The following is a 21,442-nucleotide window of genomic DNA, read 5'->3' as shown; positions in this document are numbered from 1 at the left end:
CACCCTTCATTGGCCTACCCGCTCCTTTTGCTACTCTTTTTGATTAAGTGTATGCTGATTGAAGACTTTTGAATTACCTTCTTGATTTGGTTGGCTGTTTCTTCTCAGACCATCTCCGTTGCCCTTTTTATTACCCTTTCGGCTTGTACTTTGGACTTTCAGCATTAAGGCCAGTTTACAATTGTATTATGAACCTGACCTCTTTAATACACACTGTTTTTGTGAAATAAGTGGAAAATGTTGCCGATAGGAGATTTGGCAACATCCATGGAGTATCTTTACACCAAATAGCTCCTGTTCTTTTTCACATTATGATACTGTTCCCTACATGTTGCATTAAGAATCTAGCTGACCTCATTCCCGAGAACTAATCCAGCAATACCTGCTTCCTTATTGAGCTGGAAATTACAACATTTTTCTGAATAATCTTCCCTATCAGTGCTTATTATATAACAGCTTCTTCTTGTTTCTGCTAGGATAACTGATGCTCCTCATTATCATTACCTAATAGTTCTTTCCCACTCTATAATTTCTCTGCAAATCTGATCCATTATATTTTTGCAATACACTCAACAACAGACTGAGATTGCTATTGATCAGCCAAATTGATTTTGTTTTAGGGAATTCTGTCTCTCCAGCACTGCAATAATCTGCTCTCTTTTCTTTCTTTCTGTATTGCTCATGAACACTTTGTATCCAGAAATATATAGAAATCAGTCCAGCCCTTTTTGAGCCAATTCCCTATTATCTATATGATATGAAAGGAAATTATTCAATGAATGGAATATGAATGGAATGCCACAGGGTTCATGCAGGGAGTAGCCTAACGCACTGACTTCTGCCAGAAATATCAACATAACTCAGCATAGCAACACTAATGTGCAAATTATTTCTCAATGGAAAAGGTAAGGAAAGACTGTTGTTCCAATATCCACAGAAACTGATGTTTTTAAAGGAAATCATTTTTTTAGTGACAATCAGAAATAAAGGATACTATTTCATGTTTCAATGGTCTTACTGGTACAATCAGCTAAAATCAACATATAGCTTAAACATTATATAGCACGAAATAAAGAAAACTGAAAACTTTGGGCCAAAAATACTGTCAAATTGTTCTGATTTCCTACAAGAATGAACAAGCTCTAGGTCCATTCGTTATAAAAACAAATTGCAGATATCCTTCTCTTTCCTCTATAACTTGAGATCTTTTCAGTTCCCTTGAACTTATCCAGATATCTTTTGAAGGACTGTAGAGTTCACTTCTTCCTTACATTTCTGGAAGTCACCAATTCTCTGTGAATGGAAGTACATACGGAATTCAATCTAACTTTAATTTATACAGTTATTCCTTCATTCTTTCATTCCTAACCAAATCAACTTATGCAGGTGTTTTGCTTCTTTTTGAAAACCTCATGTTTCTCCAAAGGGGAAGATGACAGTCCTCTAACGTTTTCCTTCTGAGATAAGGCATCCTCTTGGTGATCATCTTTTCCTTCACCTAAACCTTGCTATGCCTTGCTCTTTGATGGAACCAAAACTGATCACTTCATTTAATTTAAATAGAAGTGATTTAAATGATGTTATTCGTCAATAACTTTCCAAATAGAACCTTTTACTAACTTTGCCTCAGATGAGAAATCCTTGATTACGATGATCACCTTATTGGTATGTTTAAAATTAATAGGTTTTTCCAATTGAACAATATGAAAATGTTTATTATAAAACAATAATTTAGTTGGCAAAACAAAAGAAATAAAATAACGTGCTACTTTCTTTGAATGCTTGTATATTAACAAAAGAAAAAGGTGCAAATGTACACAACTATTGACTTTGTTTTGTTAATTTTCCAACTTGTCCTTTCAGTGGAGTATATAAAAAAAAACTTGAACACTCCTGCATCTGACTTTAAATGAAACATCATATAGAAAGCATCCAAATTATGTGCACTTGAAGAAAAATGGTTGGATGTTGTCACTGCACATTGTGTATCTACTCTGATATGACTCAGTACTTCTCAGTGAATGTAAAAAGAAAACATCAGTGCAGTGTGTTGCTCAATCTTGTCATTGGTTTTGGAGCTCACAAAAAAAAGGATAAACAAGCAGTAGCAAGGTATGGAAGGATAGGGAAATGGAAGTGCGCAAAACAGACATACAGTCACAACTGCATTGGTAATAACTGCTCCAATCTCAAATAAAACGGAGATTGTTCACTACATACTTCGAATGTACACATTTATAATTGGAGACAATATTTAAATAAAAGTTCTTACCTTTATATTAAGTTAATTATCAAATGTAAATGTTCATGTTGATCTGTTTCTTAAATACAAAACTTCATGTTCTGTGCAATAAAATAGCAAGTTGCCTCAGGTGTTAAAGAGCACATATAGTGTTCACGTTAACATGGTGTAAGTTTTCTAAGACTTCTTCTCTCTGGTACTTAATTATCCATGTAATACATGAAATCCCACTTGCAGCTTTTAGTGTGCCTCTAGGTTAAGGATTAACAATGGAAGCCGCCCACACACCAAACTGACTCAGAGATTGAATTCCCTGCTCTGCAGCTAGTTTGTATGTTGCCCCCGCGCTGACTCTGAGGGCCTGATTTCTTTAAGATGGACCCTGCAGTCACTTTGTGCAGACCTGCTTGTCAGCATAGCTCAGTTGCTGACATTATTGTCAATCACTAACTTCTGCAATCTCGACTTCTGTCAGCCCATGAGGTCACGGATTCCAAACAGCAAATGATCTTCCTGAGCATAGGAAAGCAGGCTGCAGTTAAACACGAAATGTCATTTTTGTTTTGCATATGTTTGGGGATTACCTATACAGCTAAAGTCAACCTTATTTCCTACTGGGCTTCAACCAATGTGAGCACTAATGAGGTCTAGTTGCTATGTAATAGACCTATATCGTTACCGTTAATATTAAAATCATTTATACTTAATAGCAGTTTCCAATACAACCACTAGTATCCATCAGTTTTACTTACGTGAGTAAGGTACAATGTTTTCTATTTGTAAACTGTCTACCACGGTAGATATACCTTCATTATGACTCAAAATAGCTTTTTAGCAAATAAGAATTTCAGTCTGCATTTCAGAATGATACAAAATAGGAATTATTTGTATGTACCAAGTGATTGGACGTCCTCTATATTCACAGTAAACCAGCAAAGTTTTACATTTGCTTGAACTGCCTCATATATTTACATAATGCCAAAGCCTTTTGTTAGCACTGCCACCTGATACTCATTGAAATGTTATTGCAAACTTAAGGAGCATGAATTAAGTTCAGTATCCAGTACTTAGTTTGGCTCATGTTACAATTAGCATTATATTAATTAAAATAGCTGGGTATTCATGTTATTTCTTTCAATCCTAGCAGTTAAAATTTGAAGGTAAAAGATTCTCAGTGTAGTTGTTTACATAACCTGGAATGACATTCATTAATAAGACCCAGTGTTGTATGGTTAAAGATTTGCAGAGATCTAGGAACTAATGGTTGTATAAATATATATCCTGGGCTGTCAAGATCTCTTTTGCATTACATCTATGTGTCCATTAACCAGGCATCAGTTTAACAGTCTACTAGCCCCAAGGAAAACAGCAAGAGACAGTCGTGATGAAACTCCAGTAGTTTGAATTTAAGTATAATTATTTCTCAATAATGGGAACCACAAAACACATGATGGTATGGGTGTGTATTAATAAAAACCTGAACATTTTAAAATAAAATCAAAGCTGAAATCCTGTGATAAGTCAACCTATATTTGTTCCAGGGAGAGAAAGAAACTGTTCTAAAGAACACTCATGTGAGACTTGAAGTGTTAATTTTGTTTCTGTCTTCAGTTGCTGGCAAACCCGCTGAGTTTCTCCAGAAAATTCTGTGTTTGTTTCTGATTCTTGCATCAGCCATGTTCTGTCTTATTTAAGTATGTGGTAGGAGAATGAAATGGCCCCTGTAGTTACAAACATGTAGCTCCAGCCCATGTTGACTTGGAAGGTTTATGACATTGCAGAGGCATTTGAGAAGTTTAAACAGAGCATAGACTGGCATGCAGTTGTTTTATAAGAACACTTGTGAAGAGAAAAGTGTGAACCAAATTCTTTTGTGGGCAAGAGGAAAAGGATGAAATTAGAAGCTGGGAGTTGAGGGAAGACAACAGTGGAAATCTAGATTTTTTTTGGAAAATTCAGCCAACATCTCCAGTCACAAACAAATTATTGGCACTGTTAATCTGAACTTCTAGGCCTGAAACAGGAATCATATAAAGCTGTTAGTATTTTTCATTCTTGTTAAGAAATTGCCAACAAAAGATGTAAGTTCAAAGACCCAGATGAAAGCCTGCTGAGCCAGCTCAGTGGGGTCCTGCACAATCTGAAAGAGAGAAATAACTCAGAATACAATGAAAGAAACTAAGCAACTTTGATTTTAAAATTCTGCTCATTTTAGAAATAGAAATTGTACCAAGTAGAGCTTTCTCTAGTGCACAAATAATCAGTTGTTATTTACTAGAAACAACTCTGATCGGCTCAACTTCCCCTTCTCGAAATGAAAGGGAATTGAACCATTACGTGCTGTGTTTTGACTGCCTGTCTACCTCACTAATCTGGGAAGATGGCATACGGCACCATTAGTGGTAGGTACAAACAGTCATCAGGTCAGCAGTGTTTCTTCACTATACTTTGCTCGCAGTTCAGGCAAACCATATCAACACTGCAATCTGCACTGATCTGGTGCATTAAAGTGTCCTTTGTACTGCGTCACCGCAGTGTCTGTGATACTTAGTATTCAATGAAAGATGTTGACTCTGTGGAACGAGCACACACAGCTAGGCAAAAGAAAAATCTAGAAGTAGGATTCCATCCTGCTCAAAGTTGGAATTCACATTCACTGGCTCCGATGAAAATTGCCAAACTCAGTTTGTTGTCTGCATTAAAGTTCTTTCAGAGAGCAGAATGAAACCAAGCTTTACTCTGCTCATCAGGAAATAAAATATTGTCCCTGGGATTAAGTGAGAGAAAGTGAACAACATACAGCTAAAGTAGTACTGTGTGTTTTCCTTTAAGTTGAGCCTTGTGGTACAAAAGATGTTTGGGGAAAGCAAGTAACTACTATAACAACAGTTACATGCTACATTCCCTCTAACTCTTCCTGCCATTGCTCAGTTCTCTGAGATTCATGTATAGGAGCAATTTCCAGAACTGGAAGTCAATGAGTCAGTATGCCAATCAACATGCACGTGGCTTGTACAGCCCCTTCTTACAGCATTTATGCAGTTTTCAGGGTACATTGGTTACATGAGATATGATGCCACACAAGAAGTACTAGGAAAAAAGCAGCTCTAAATGGACTCCAACTTCCTGTAGTACAAATTGGCTTTAGTGTCTGCAATTGTACCCGATAAAATGACAATGTTACTGAGTTCAATATGTGCAAGAGTGAAAGGATCATGGATGATTATGTCTTGGTACAAAATAATAAAGGAGAAGATTCTTTCAGAACCATAGCTACCATCTCTGATACAATTTGAGAAAATGAAAGATCCATGTAGGAGGCAAGGCACTCAACAGTGACACTGATACCAAGGAGGCATCCTCAGTAAAAGGGTATCCGAGAAATCAAGAATCTGCCAAGGTTCCAGTGTGACACTGATCTCTCCCTCAATATTGCATTGTCAAACAGCAAGTGTTCAATTTAATTGAGTTGTCAGCCATTTATAAAGCTAGATACTTGGGGTCAGATACGATAACAACAAATCTATTTTGCTTATCTGAAACAATTTTATAAAGCACTTAACAGCAGACAAAAAATACTTACTGAAGATGTTGCATATGGCAGACTCAAATGTCAGATGATGGTAAACAAAAGTCCTAAGATCATGTTTATTGGCAAAAATCTGCAAGTTCAGGAAAGAGATTTTGTATAATCTCTGAATTATCATTCCCTCAACCAACACTTCCTGATTTTGTTAAATTGCTTGTCTGGCATATTTGACAGATGAAATGAAATTAAACTTTCCTTTCAAGGCAAGATACATAGATTTTTAGCATGTGTAAAAAATAGCATTCTATCAGACAAGTATTTCTCCATGAGATATATATCTCATGGTCTACATTGTATTTTCTAAGTACAAACTGCAGTATAGTCCTAGCAGTTCAGCCATGATTCTATCAAACAGCAGAACAGGTTCAATGGGCTGAATGGCCTATTCCTGTTCCTATTTCTTATAGTCTTCTGGCCTGAGTTAAAGATATCCATTCTGAAACACTCGTCTCAACTTTACAGAATATTCGAGCAACGTTTTCCTGAGAAAAGAGATAAATTAATTACGGGATTTTGTTGGGATTTAAAACCTGTTTTCTGAAGATGTATCAAAGATCAAAGTGGCAGAGTCTAACATAGAAGAAGAGCAGTCATGGGTCTCGAAAGATTGACTCTGTTTCTCTCTCTCTCCAAAGAAACAGCTGGACCTGCTCAGTTTCTTCAGCACTTTCTGCTTTTATTCCAGATATCCAGTGCCTGCAGTATGTATTTTTATTCATTGCTGGGATATGGGCATCATTGGCTGGGCCAACATTTATTGCCCATCCCTAATTTCCCACAGAACACTCAGTAGTTAACTGCATGACTTTGGGTCTGTAGTCAAGTGTAGGCAGTTCGAAGATCATCATTAGGCTTTCAATTCCAGAATTTTCCTTTACTAATTCAAGTCCTAACATGTGCCATGGCAGGAATTGAACTCAGATGCCCAGAACATGACCTGAGTCACTGGATTAATAGTTTAGTGATATAGTGGCTGTTCCATTGCCCCCCCTTTTTGTTTTTACAAATCTTCAACTTGTACCGTGTAAATGCCTGATCAATGCAATTGACCCTGGATGGTCCTCCATCATTTTATATTACAACCTATGTTGCTGTCATAAAATCAGCCTTTATTTTCCTGTCCATTGTGATTCTCTGTGTACTCATATTGGACTCAAAATAGTAACTGTTTCTCCTTCAGCAGGTGCTTCCTGCTGAGTTTCTCCAGCAGCTTCTGTGTTCATTTCTTATCTCCAGCAGTCCGGTATCTTTCTTTTATTTGAAACCACAACACTGTGTTGACACTGTTTCGAGAGACCATTGTAAATTCTGGTGGCATGATTGGCTCTACATTTAAGAGTTATTAGAAAGACTTGATAAAATACTTGTCCAGTTTGGGTGACTTGGATTTTCATTACTTATTTCGTTGAAACTGACCAAGAATCCATAAACTGTAGTCCAGCAAATAGTGTCAACAACTCACCAAATGGTGTGAGTCACTCAGTCTGTGATGATCCCCCCAGAGACCGATAATATGAGTTCCAGTGACTGACTGAATAGATTACATAGCAAGATTTCAAGTTCCAAGACTTCAATATTTAGCAGGCAACTAATGCCCTAAATTAAGCAAAAGTTATTCCGCAATTTAATTTTTGAACATGTCCAAGAACACCACACCACTGTTAAAATTCATTGCCTGCTACACACAAAACTGTAGTTTTTACAGGTGAACTTTTCGCCTGACAAAGGGGCTATGCTCCGAAAGCTTGTGATTTCAAATAAACCTGTTGGACTGTAATCTTGTGTCATGTGACTTCTGCCTGTGTCCATGCCAACACCCCCAACACTGGCAATCCATGTCAGTAAGAATATTGTGAGGATCAGCCAAAAAAGTTTTGATAGTCTATTTTTTATCTGTACACAAGATGTTCTAATTTCTTTCAGCTTTTTGTGTTCCCATTCAGAATAAATTTTGTCCAATTGTTGTCTCACAGGGCAATAGGTTTGCTATTCTGAAGTTATAATTTATGTACAAGGACATGAATTCTTCTTCTTTACTTTGTGCTATCAGTGTCAGATATGGCAGAGTCTTTTAGCTTCATATTCCATGTTTTGCTTTGTTCCACTATCAGCTTCCAGTGTTGCTGCTGTCTGCTAAGATACCTCTGGTTTAGAATTTATTTGAATTTAATTTTCAGTTTAATTCAGCCAGATCCAATTCATTTCCAGCAGATATTAAGTCTGTGTTCTCAGCTTGATATTCCAGGCTTCTTAATCTCATAAGTCTGAACCTTTGACATTTTGAACACATCTTTAGTTGAAACAATAATTTCCACAGTAGGGGGGGCAGATAGTCCCATATCTTTGCATATTACTTAATTTCTTTTTCAGATTTCCAATTTATAATGCTACCCTTTACTTATGTGCTATTACTGAAGGCAGCAGGACTGTATTACTGTGGAGGTAATTTCTTATTATAAAATAAACATCAATAATATACAACTTCACTAAAATTCCTGTGACTACAGCATGGAAATTAAGGCACATTTTAAACCTATTTTTTGTGCAATAGAACAACTAAACAAGCTACAGGAATATTCTTAATGCATTCCTAATAGTATACAAAGAACTTTCAATTCACCTATCACCATCGGTGACTGATTTGACCAATATCTTTAAGGATATTAATTGTTTTCCCATTTTACTGGAAAATGTAGTCTCCTCACCTGCAAATGCAAATTCCTTAGAATACTCTTTTTTGATTTTTCCACTGGTACCTATATTTAATGCTATTGGTTTGTCACAGGTGCCACTGACTGATACAAGATTTTCTGCATGCCATCCATTTTGGCTTTTAATTTACAATAAATTGCCTTCAGATGTCCTTTCTTCAGACAAATATAACATGTTGGTCCCTTTGTATCACCTTTTATCCTTCACACAATATTTTTATGACAGTGAGGAGCTTCTCTCTTTTGATTTCAGTTAAGGCTCACCTACAACCACTATTGTATATTCTTTTCACTGAAACCAGTCTGACCTCATAGAATCCCTACTGTTTGGCCCAACAAGTCCAAACCAACCCTCAGAGCATCCCACCCAGACCCATCCCCTTATAACCCACCTAATCTACACGTCTTTCAACACTATGGACAATTTAGTATGGCTAATCCACCTAGCTTGCACACCTTTGGACTGTGGGAAGAAACCGAAGCACCCAGATGAAATGCACACAAACGTGGGGAGAATGTGCGAACTCCACACAGACAGTCGCCCGAGAGTGGAATCAAACCCAGGTCCCTGGCACAGTGAGGCAGCAACGCTAATCACTGAGCCACCGTACTGCAGGTTTACAAATAACACTCATGCTACTCAAATACCATGAGAGATGTTGTAATCATCAGCTATTATTGCAGCAGGCCTTATCCTAGAATGTTTTTGAGCTTCTAGGTGGGATTGTATTCTGAAGGGGACATTATATTTAATTCTTTCATTAACTAGAGTCTCTAAGTTTTAAAATCTTGCTCAATCTTCACAGCCGCTTTATCATCTATCAAACATAATTTTCTTTTCTCTGGCAGATTCCATTAAAGTCTAATCTGCCTCTTAAATCGTGTCTGGAAACATTGGTACCAACCTCGATTAATTTAAATCAACAATTTTCACAATATCGTAATCACTAGATCATATATCTGAAAGTGATGAGTATTCCTAATGATTTTCTCATGAAAATGTTTTGCTTTAAAATTGTATGGTTCCTTTACCCTATTGAAACTTTGTAGCAATTTATTTCCAGTCTTGGGATTCATTTCCAAAGAGCAAACCTGTTACGATCCCTGTAGAGAATACCTTTCTATACCTCTGAATTCTGCATTCTGTCTCTATTTAAGTAATATGCTACTGTCTATTCTTCCTGCCAAAGTAGACATATAGCCTTTTTTCTTACATGCTTCATTTGCCAAAAACTTTTGCTGACTCACTTAACCTGACATATCTCTTTGCAGACTTCTCATGCCTGCTTCACAACATACGTTCCTACCCACCATTGTAGCATCAGTAAATTTAGCCACTCTAAATTCAGTCCCTTTCTCCAAGTCATTAATATAGAATATTAGCAACTGGCACCATCACTGAGCCCTGAGGTACACCACTTGCCAAATGTTAAACCAGTCCATCAATGCTTTTAACTTCTAAATTGGTTCCCTTCTCCACATTTTGCTGAGATGTAATGTTGAGTGGTCCTTCAAAAGGCATTCTATTTTCAGTTTCTCAAAGTTTCAAACTAAATATCAGTAGTAAAGCCTAATCTGGTAATTCTGTCCAGTCCTGACCTTGCCAGTTTACATCTTCCAGATTCCTTAGATTGCCACGGATATGTTCATTCAACCAGAGACTGTGTTGTTTCACTTGTTTCTTCTTGATAGGTCAGGAGAGACACACAGTCCTCTCTGCTGACCACATACTAACTAAAGCCATTTCTCTGTGATGCATTGCTCTGACTCTTTATGTTTGAAATCTTGGATACAGATGTGAGAATTTTGCAAGCTGTCCCTGTGGTAACCAAGCCATGCAATATAATGCTGAGCAGTTATATAACGTTTTGCAACTCCTTTCCAGGATATTGTGTATTTATTACGAAAATAGTTTAAATAATAACAATACTTACAAGTTTCATGTTTGTAAGAAGTGTTACGTTGAATCTACAACACAGAAGCAAACAATTCAGTGCAACAGGTCTTTTCTGGCATTTATGCAACTCCGTCTCATTCCTCTTCATTTAGTCACATGATGCTGTCCCTGTACAACCTGATGTCCCTACCTTTAGATCCATCTGTTATTTGCCACATCTACTTGGGGCAGTGTGATGCATATTTTTACTACTGTTTTGTGTAAAGACTTCTTCTTAAATTACTGATAATATATACTTTCAATTTTGGCGTTATCCTTTCTTAATCCTTGTTTTTCACCTCATTAAAACTCTACTATACCTTTTTTCCAATCACATGTAGACCAATCCTATTCATGTACATGAGTAGTTTGACCAAGTTTCTATATAAATTTCATAACACTTTTCTGCTTTTCAGTTGTCTAGAATTAGTTCCATGTTTTATTTGCTTTATTTCAAATGTCCTTGTAACCTGCTCCACAACTTTTGATGATTTGTGACTCTGTACCTCACATCTCTTTGCCCTTTTATCCATTTAGATTCGTAATATCCAAGCAGTTTGTGGCCTTCCTATTCTTCTCAGTATAATGCAGCATCCTGTACTGATTTATAATGAAATTCATCTTTCATTTCACCATGTCTATTATTGTCTTATACTTTGTTGCAATCTTTCTTTGTATGAGGAAACAACTTTAATACGATGTCTTCCACAGAGTTTGGAACTGCATTTGCAGGCCCCAGATAACAATATTCATCCCCAATCCTGTGAAATGTCATTTTCTAATTTTTGCCTGTCCAAATAATTAGCTCTAATCCCTACTTTCAATTTGGTTTTATAGCCAGTTTGAGAACCATTCTATAACCTGTCCATGGACTCCCCGACCTTAGTTGTGAGTTGTTTAGTGCTGTATCGTTTCACTTTCTGTCTTAAATAATATGTTTTATTAGCCAAGAAAATAATACTATCAAACATATAGGAGTGTAGAACTGATCGGATCAACAGCTTGATTTACTCTATGCAGGACCGTTGACTTAAACAGATAAGAAAATTGTGTGCAGTTAAAAAAAAGTTCTGATTTGATATCACGATTCAGGAAGACTAATGTCATCCATTCTCAAAAAGGGGTGGAGGGGTTGGGGGGTGGTGGTTGACATGAGTATGAGACACAGAATTTGTGTGTGGAAGGAGGCCATTTAGCCTGATGTGTCTGAGCTTGCTCTTTGAGCATTTTACCTTTGTTCCAATCTCCTGCTCTTTTCCTATTATCCTGCAAATTGTTTCTATTTAAATAATCATCCAATGCCCTCTTGAATTGTTCAATTGAGCCTGTTTTCACTAAACTTGCAGGCAGTACATTCCATACTCTTAAAAACCTGACTCTGAGTGAAGATGTTTCATCTCACCTTAGGTTTTTTGGCAAAATGCTTTGGGGGGAGGGGGTGCTGCAGGGAAGTGCTCTTTTGGGAACGTCTGAAAACATTTAGGAACCTCTGGACGAAACAGCTCAATAAAGCAAGTTTAGTGATTTTCAGAAAAACACTGGTAAAGCGGATTCTGAACAATTAAATGCCCTGTACAAGTTCTTTGATCTATTTTCACTAAGATTTGCAGACTGCACAGCTGGATGCATGTATTATTCGTGATTATCACTGAAATGACAGATGAAGTGCTGGAGAAGGTATGAAAAGAATGTTTTCAAAGATGTGCCCTGTTGTTTATTATTTTGATGACATAAGATCAGCAAATATAAATAAAATTACTCAGAATCTGTCAGGAAATTGAAGTTGACAAACACATTCCTTATGTTTGTAACATTCTCATATGAGCTGCAAGCAATGTAACTTTTTTTGTGATCTAGTAACACTTATTTTTTAATGATAGATGTTAATTATGAAATGAGGGAAAATCTGCTGTGTTTCATTTCACAAGGTAAATTTTGTGACACCCCATGCCACAAATTTTACTCTTACTTGATTTCCAGGGCAAACTCTTTCAATCTGTTTCAGGACATTACATGCACTGGTTCACCTACTTATTACCTTTTATAAATGTTACATTTACACAGAATAGCATGCAATGCTACCTTGTAGGTATGTATGTACTTAATGTGAAATTGCTTTGTTTTTGTAAACTTTGAATTTCTGAAAGTAGAATTCTGGAACAGATAGAAGCACAGATCAGGCTGGAAAAGGTTTGCTTTACACACTATGACAAGCTACAAAAAATTCAATTATAGAAGACTTCGCATTCACATTTTCTCTTGTAGTGTTCTTCTTTCTTTAAATATGCAACTCCTTGACAAAAACATTGTGGCATTTTTCACATGTGCTGAGTAAATATATTTGACAAAACTGCTGTCTCCAAAGCCACTGACATTCTATCTGATTGCCTGTTCTAGCTGGATAAACCATGTGTCTTCCACCTTATTGTTTGCTGGGATTAATTTAGACAATACTGGCAGAGGACCAAGTAACAATCTCATCATGATCTATGACTCTATGCAAATTTCTGACATTTGGTGATCTACACGTTATTTTCCTAAATATAATTTACTTGAAAAGGAAATGCTCATATTTTAAAATATGTGCAACTTCATCATATATTTATCATGTAATGCTCAATCTTGAGGATTTACAAGGTTATTTTTTCCCCTCAAAAATGCCTGAGAGTACTTTCACCTAAACTCTTCAACATGGTAAGAATCATTGCCATTAGTTCAAAAGAAACAAAAAAAAGCTTGAAAAGAACCAATATCAGCACAGATTGAACTGAATTTCAAATCATATGATCAGTAAAAATGTTGTTAGAATATATATTGATATGTCAAGGAATTGTATTTAAGTAGATTACATACAATCTCAAATATCATTGCATAATTAGTATCCTTATAAACAAAAGCAGTACTCTGCTCAATATGTGGTAAGGTCTTAGTTTTTAAACATTTTTGTGGTTTATGCGATGAGGGTGTGACTAGCTGGCCATCATTTATTGCCTATCCTTAATTGCCCTCCGGAAAGTGATGGTGAGCTGCCTTCTTGAACTGCTACAGCCGTTAGAGTGTTGGAATACTTACAGTACTGGTGGAAAGGGAGTTTCATGATTTTGCCCATTGAAACTGAAGGAGCAGCCATATACCTCCAAGTCAGTATGATGAGTGGATTGGAGGGGAAATTGCAGAGGCACACATTGCTGACCTTGTCCTTTCATGTGGCAGATGGTGTGGGTTTGGAAGGTGCGGTCTAAAGAGCTTTGGTGAGTTGTTGCAGTGTATCTTGTAGATCGTTCACACAGCTTTGATGATAACTGGATAAATGTTAAATCTTGTAGATGGGGTGCTAGTCAGTGGACTGCTTTGGCTTGGATTATGTTGAGCTTCTTGACTGTTGTTGTAATTCCACTCATTGAGGCAAATGGAAGAAGTAAGATTTGAAGAAGTATACAAGACATGGTTAATGTTTATCAGATTGAATGGTATTACATGTTGTTTAGGCATCACTGATGATTTTCGTATATATTTACACTTTCAGGTAACGGATGTATGTGTAGACGCAACCTTAATAGCATTTCAAATCCCCAGGGCTCTCCTCTATCTCACATTACCTAGGCATACCTAATAATCAAACTTTATCAATCAAAAATACACAGAAAATGATAATTTTCCTTCCTATTGAGTACCATTTTCAGTTGATAATGTGAGGTAATGCATGTTGAAAGCTATTAAAGAACAGGACAAAACTAGGAGATAGTAGGAACTGCTGATGCTGGAGAATCTGTGATAACAAGGTGTAGAGCTGGATGAACACAGCAGGCCAAGCAGCATCAGAGGAGCAGGAAGGCTGACATTTCAGGGCCGAGACCCTTCTTCAGAAAAACTCATTTCTGAAGAAGGTTCTAGGCCCAAAACGTCAGTTTTCCTGCTCCTCTGATGCTGTCTGGCCTGCTGTGTTCATCCAGCTCTACACCTTGTTATCTTAGAACAAAACTAGGAAATTGGTAGAAGTTAGCAAGCAATGGAGTCTGAAAAAGGAATTCAGATTTGATACTTAATCTGCTGGCAGCATGCTTTAACTCCTCCTGTTAAACGTGGTTTTTGCAGTATAAATGGTACACTCAACATCAATATTCTTTAGTATAAATTTGTCATGCAGCAACCAATCAACTCAAACAATACAGCATCCTTTGGCCAAGTGACTTGTGAATTTTGAAGTTAGATGTACAAACACAGAAAACAGCCAGATAATATAATTAATGTCAACATATCTGGTCATTGAAATAGAAAAAAACAATTCAGACTTCTATAATTTGTTTATCTGTGACTTGAAATCCTGTGACCAAAATAGCCCTGCAAATTTATTAATGCAATATTTTGTTTTAATAAATTTAACTTCATTTATATTTTCTGAAAAAGGTTAAATATTTGATTCATTTTAGGAAACTTTAATTTTTATTTTTAAGCTTAAAATGTTCGATTCAAATAATGACGGAAAGCTGGGACTGGGAGAAATGGCAAGGTATGTCATTTTGAATACAAATTTATTGTTTAAAGCAACAATATTATTGAAATAGTAAAAACATATCTACTTATATGCAATATTTATTTTTGAATAGATTACTTCCTGATAAAGAAAATTTTCTTCTTAAATTTCAGGTAAGTACTTTCTTGGAATAGGTATATTGACAGGTAAAAGAAATACATATTTGGGGATAAACAAAGTACAGTAACTTGAGCAACTGGAATGATTAGAAACTCCATCCTACAACTGAAATATAAATGTGTATGCTCTTAACTTCACAAATGCTGTCAATATAAAACAATGATATACTCAAATCCTAAAATATGTACCATCGACATTTATTTGGATCACAAATTTCTGTCACAGTGAAATTTAGCTCTTATTTTGTGTTTGCTGGAAGCCTCTGTTTTCTGTCTCCAGAATAGGAGTGGCTTGCTGCTTTTTACAAGTTCTTCAAATGCACTTTCAACTTGGGTGGTACTATGCTGTCCCACCTGAAGCCAAATCAGCATCAACCTCTTGGGTCTCATCAGGCAGGTGCCACTTCGGGCAGCAATTGCTTCCAAAAGTCTTAACAGTTTTACCTCTTTTAAAACTATCCCCACAGATACTGAAAACAAAAAATGCTGGAGATCACAGCGGGTCAGGCAGCATCCATGGACAGAAAGCAAGCTAATGTTTTGAGTCTAGATGTCTCTTCATCAGAGCTGATGTGAAGTGTAGAGGGGAAGGGTGAGGAGTTGGAGTGCTGACAGAAGAAAGGATGTTGACAATTCAGATTAAATGATCAGAAAGTGAGAATGGCAGGACAATAGTGTGTCTAACTGCCAGACAGGAAAAAACAGACTGTCTCACTGGTGTGGAGGGAGGAGTGAGAGAAGATGGTGACAGAGCAAAGCTAAGGAAAGGGAAGGAATGGGTTCACAAACAGAAGGTATTGAATTCATTGTTGAGCCTAGATTGTTATAAAGTGCCCAACCTGAAGGTGAGATGTTGCTCCTCCCCCATTTTTGCTGTAATTCACTGGAACATTGCAGCATGCCGAGGACAGACAAGTAGGCATGTGAGCAGGATGCAGAGTTAAAATGATGGACTACGGCAAGGTTGGGATCATGTTTGTGTGCTCAGGTCCCCCTGTCCTTATTTTTCATCACACCTTCTTCCACATTCAAAGGATCATTCTCTGCCATTTCAGACAACTCCTCCACCAAAAACATCATCCCCTCACTCCTCATCTGCATTTCACAGGGATCGTTCCCTCCAGGACACTCTAGTCCATTGCTTGTTTGCCAACACCACTGCCTCCTTCCCACATAACCACAGAAGGTGCAACACCTACTCCTTCAGCTCCTCCCTGCTCACCATCAATGTTCCTAAGCAGTCTTTCCAGGTGAAGCAGCATTTCACTTGCACCTCCTCCAATCATGCATACTGTATTCAGTGCACCCCATGTAGCCTACTGTAAATTGGGCAAAACCAAATGCAAACCAGGTGACCACTTTGCAGAAAACCTCCGGTCTACGCGCAAGCATGACCCTGAGCAGAGATATTGAGTTCAATGCCTTCAGGTTGTTAACCCATTCCTTCCCTTTCTTTTAGCTTTGTTTGTTACATTCTCTGTTACCATGTCTTGTCTCCCCTCCCCCCCAACCCCAGTGGGACTGTCTGCTCTTTCCAGTCAAGCAGTTAGACACACCATTGTTCGACCATTCTCACATTCCGATCACTTAATATGAACTACCAACATTCTTTCTCCTCCAGCATGGCAAACTCTAATCCCAACTATTGCATTAATGCTACCCTCTCCACATTTCACGTCACCTTTGAAGAAGAGTCACCTAGACTCGAAATGTTAGCTTGCTTTTTCTCCATGGATGTCGCCTGACCCGCTGTGATTTCCAGCACTTTTTGTTTTCAGTACAGATTTGTGCATCTCAGTAATTGATCCCTACAGGTATTTCCATTTTACAGTAGAAATTTATTTAACCTGAATCCACAGCAAGCAAGAAGGATCATTCATATTGGATATGTTCATAGATTACAAGTATTATAACAATTGGTTGCAATTTACAGAAACATCATTTACTTCAATATTCTGTCGTGTGATTTCTTCTTTAATTTTTCAGGGGGTGAATATGACTTCAACAGAATTTAATGATATTTTTGACTATTATGATCAGGTAAGTTTTCTAATACCTAATATATTGACTTTTAGTTAACTAAATGTACTATCAGGATCACGTTGCTACAAAAGAAGCAGTTTCAGTACTTTAAAGTAGTAATATTACAATTTTGAGTGTGAACAGAGCTCAAGAGGACCAAATACCATTTAATTATTGTATAAAATAATAATGTCATAACTGAAGACTTGCTAATGTGAAGAATGGTTTCAGATGTCAAAAAAATGTTCAATTGTACATTCCAGAGGGGACCTCTCCTCCCTAAAACACAGGTGGAATTGCAATGGAGGATGGTGGGAAATTTGGTCAGCAAGGTGCAATCACTGATACAATTTCCCTTTCCCACTCAGTGCAGTGGCTGCTGATTAACTTTATTACCACTAATTGCCCTTTTGAGGTGTCACTGTGTGGAAGACGTCATGTTACAGAAAGACTGAGTTCTCAGAATGGCTTTGTAGAAGTTTCTCCTACCTATTAATTGGGCCTAACACTTTACTGCTCAAGTCTTGTTCGAGGGTCAGGATTTCAGTGCAAGTCTAGCGCTGTCTTCAGCATGTTTCGGACCGAAACAGGGTTGCTTGCCACTTCTATTGGTGCTACAGAGTAAGTCCTGCTTCTTACTTGATTTCTGCCCTCACACTCCAGTGTTACCTCTTGGCAGATAGTATACCACTGTATAACTCACCGATGTAGATGAAATGAAACTTGTGAACCAGGACAACAGTTCAGGGTTGGGCTAACTATGGATAAGTGGAAGAAAGTTCCATTCTGCAAAATTCTGCTTTAATAGAGAAAATCACTGCAGGGTGTCTCAAAAGTTGGCAAATAACTCACTGGACAAATAATCCTACAAATGACTAAAATTAAAGCAATTGATTTTGATTATGTACTGCGCAACATCACAGCAGAACCATTTGCTTCACAATCCAATCCTTGCAACAAGAAGCTTCGAAAGTTCCAAAGTAGCATCTTTGGACTCGAAACACTAACTTTGTTTCTGTCCATCTGCAGATGCTGCCACACCTGCAGAGTTTCTCCAGCATTATCTGTTTTTATTTCTAATGTCATCATCTATAACATTTTACTTTAAAGTGAGCATCAAAGGACATTATCCATCACAAACACAGTTCGTGGTATCCTCTCAATAATGGAGAAGCAGTACAATTTAGATAATGGCAATTTTGAAGAAGAATTTGTTTGGTGATTATAGGCTAGATATTATCAGCCCTTCAGGAACAAGTTGAGAGGTCAGAGAGCTGGAAAAGTGACAGGGAAACGTCTGGAATTTTCCCAATGCCAGTGGGGGAGAGGGGTGCAGCACAACAACAGATCAGAGCAGACAGCACAAGTTGCTAACTTGTGGTCCAATGGAGCTACTTAAGAGGCCAATTAAGAGCCTCTTGCTAACTTGATAGACATTCTGCTGATATCTGGAGGGTTCAGCATCACGTGGACAGAATATGTGGCAATTCTTCAGGAGACCCTTGCGTACCCAGCAGTGGGGGGTGTTGGTTGCTGGCTGAAGGGGGTAAGTAAGTGTAGATTTCTTATAGAAGTATAGTTTTCCCACAGGCATGTAATAAAGAACAAACATATAGGTAAAAGTAAGGATTAAAAGAGCACTTGCTGCTGCAGAGACAGGCAGCTAGTTAAAAGATAGTTCTCAAGGGAACAGGCTATGTTCCAAGTGGGAAGCAAACTAGTGTGCAGATGTTAGTGGCAAGGGTTCAAGGTTAGACATTGTGTCCTGCAGGTTTATTTTTGATAAAAGTTTTAATAGATAATAGTCCCAGAGTGATAGTGTAGGAGCTGTATATCACTGATAGTTTACTCTGTGATGTTGGTAGATTTACAGTTCATGCTAGATGCGGATAGTATTTAATATAGTTTCGGGGTTGTGCCAGCCTGTTGTGTAATGGTATAAAAGAAGTACTTTCTTACCGTTGTATTTGGAGAGAATTCAAACTCCTGAGTGAGTCTTGGACCCCCTCTCCTTGCATTTACATTGGTGTGGTGCTTGAATAAAGTTCTCAGGTGCTGCTTTACTTCACTGTCTCAGAGTCTCTGACTGCCTTTACAGAGATCACTCTTACACGGGCCACCAACATTAATAGAATGCAAGTTCTGCAGCTGCCATTCAACCTACTGCTATCTGTAAGATGCAGTCCTAGTCCCTGCCATTGACTGAAGGGGCGGGGGCGTTGCCCATGCCAACTGTGGCTCGTGCCCAAACTTTCCCTAATTAACTCATTAACCTTGCAAAAAATTGCATTTCACTTCTCACTGAAAATTAATTCTGGCTGTCGGTTGTGTAGATTTAATTGAAGTGTTACTTATGAAGAATGACATTTAACCATTCTGAATCAGAAAAATGGAACAGTTTTGGAGTCTCATTCCTTAAAGAGATTTTAAAAGAGTCAAGAACCCGCATATTGTGTTGCGGATTCTGCAATTTTGGATTGGTGGCAGATGGGAACTTACAGACTCAAAACCCATAGAGGGTCCAAAACCAAATTACAAGTGGAATGGCTGATGCCTGTATTAGATCATAAAACCATAAAACGTAGCAGAAGAAGTAAAGCTAATTGGTCCATGAAGTTTGTTTTGCGATTTAATTAGATGATGGTTGATTTGATCATCCACAGTTCCACTCTACTGCCTTTTCTCCATAATCTTTGATTCCTTTCCTAATTAAAATCTATTTCAGCCTCAAATATATTTAATGCCCAAACCTCCCTTGTCATCTGCAGTAAAAAAATTCCTTTGGTTCCCTTCTTTCTTTGAGAAATTCTCCACATTTCTGTCCTAATTGAGTGACCCCCTTACTCAGATTATGCCCTTTGGTCCTAGACTGTCCTCCAATGTTGTTGACCTGATTATTGAGATTGAAGTGCACCGTAAGAACTACAATCCACCCAAAGTAGACTGCAGTCATTGGGAAATAAATTCAAGTGGACATAAAGCAGGCTACTGTTTTATCTCCTGTTTCGCAGTACCTAAGGCCAATTTAGCATGCACTGTGTCCACTTCTAAAGATCCTATTTAGAATATATGTTCAATTCATGAACAAAGCTAACATTTGCTATAACAATGGGCTGAGATATTAATCATTAAGAAATAACATAACCTGGATTTCTCAGTTTTATCAAAAGGTTAGAAGTTATATACAGGTATACAAAGGAGAAGAACATTTGAAAAGGGAGTAACTATTTTCAGTAGCTGGTAAATCAGTAAACATCAGGCATAAAAGTAGAATTAGTACAGCCAGAGACAGAGTAGGAGGAATATTTTATGCAGTGCTTTCAGAAGCTAGAATATTCCATGAATGATAGGTTCAAAATCAATAATTGCTTTTAAAAGAGAAGTGGATAATGTTTGAAATGCTAAAATTTATAAAAAAGATGATGACATGGAGAAAGGTATGGAACTAAGTGCAGATATGCCTTTTTAGTGCTGTAATATTTGTCACTGCTATGCGTTAACTTACACATGAAATACATCAGATCCTCAGGGAACATGATGCCTAAAAGGGTTGATGCTGTAAAGGTTTTCCACTTTGTCAAACATACAAGAACTGAGGGACATAAGTTTAAAAAAAATCTCCCATTCAACCTGATGATAAAGAGGATCATTTTCTCTGTAGGTAATGAGTCTCCAAGACTCTTCCCTGGGAATGATAAAGGTGGGATCATTGAATATTTTAAGGCGGAGGTAGTTAATGATGTGGGGTCTGTGTGTGCGCATGTGCGTGTGTCAGCAGTTGTCTTGGATAGACGAACATGTTGATTTGAGGCCACCAGCAAATCAGCCACGATCTAAGGATGCCAAGTTAGCTATTTCTGCTCCTATATTCATATAATGGTTCAGTTGAGCTATTCTAAGGAGAATTAGATGTTTGGGAGATTTGAAATAGTGTATACTTTATGTAAGGCTGAGAATGGGCAAATAAAAGTAAACTGTTTGCAGTGGCTGACAGCTGATAACCAGGGAACATGATTAAAAGTGATTAACAAAAGAATCCTAGGCGATGCAAGGATATACATTTTCACGCAAGGGGTGAGGATTTGGAACAGACTGCTTTATTAGAATGATGTTTCCTAACTCAGTGGTAGCCTTCAAAAGGTAATTAGGTAAATATTTACCCAATGAAAAAGATGTAGACATATGAGTAAAAGTGATTAATTTCTTTTTAAAAGAACCAATTCAGTCCCAGTGGTTTGAACTGCATCCTACTTCATGTACAATAATGTGTATTTGTGTAGCATCTTTAA

At 37.4% G+C, this 21,442-nt stretch overlaps 1 protein-coding gene across 3 annotated transcripts in view; it reads left to right on the top strand.

Annotated features, from left to right (window-relative positions):
* calb1 (calbindin 1) overlaps window positions 1–21,442 on the top strand; it is a 73,256-nt gene that overhangs the window by 43,269 nt on the left and 8,545 nt on the right. The window contains exons 7-9 of one of the 3 annotated variants that reach the window (XM_048529490.2): window positions 14,933–14,988; window positions 15,086–15,125; window positions 17,118–17,171. In XM_048529490.2, coding sequence (XP_048385447.1) covers window positions 14,933–14,988; window positions 15,086–15,125; window positions 17,118–17,171 — 150 coding nt within the window. The remainder of the gene's footprint in view (window positions 1–14,932; window positions 14,989–15,085; window positions 15,126–17,117; window positions 17,172–21,442) is intronic. The other 2 variants (XM_059646122.1, XM_059646123.1) reach the window with 2 other exon arrangements.

This window comes from Stegostoma tigrinum, chromosome 5 (genome assembly GCF_030684315.1).
Source record: "Stegostoma tigrinum isolate sSteTig4 chromosome 5, sSteTig4.hap1, whole genome shotgun sequence".
Taxonomy (NCBI): domain Eukaryota; kingdom Metazoa; phylum Chordata; class Chondrichthyes; order Orectolobiformes; family Stegostomatidae; genus Stegostoma; species Stegostoma tigrinum.
This window is presented reverse-complemented; position numbering and strand designations above follow the sequence as displayed.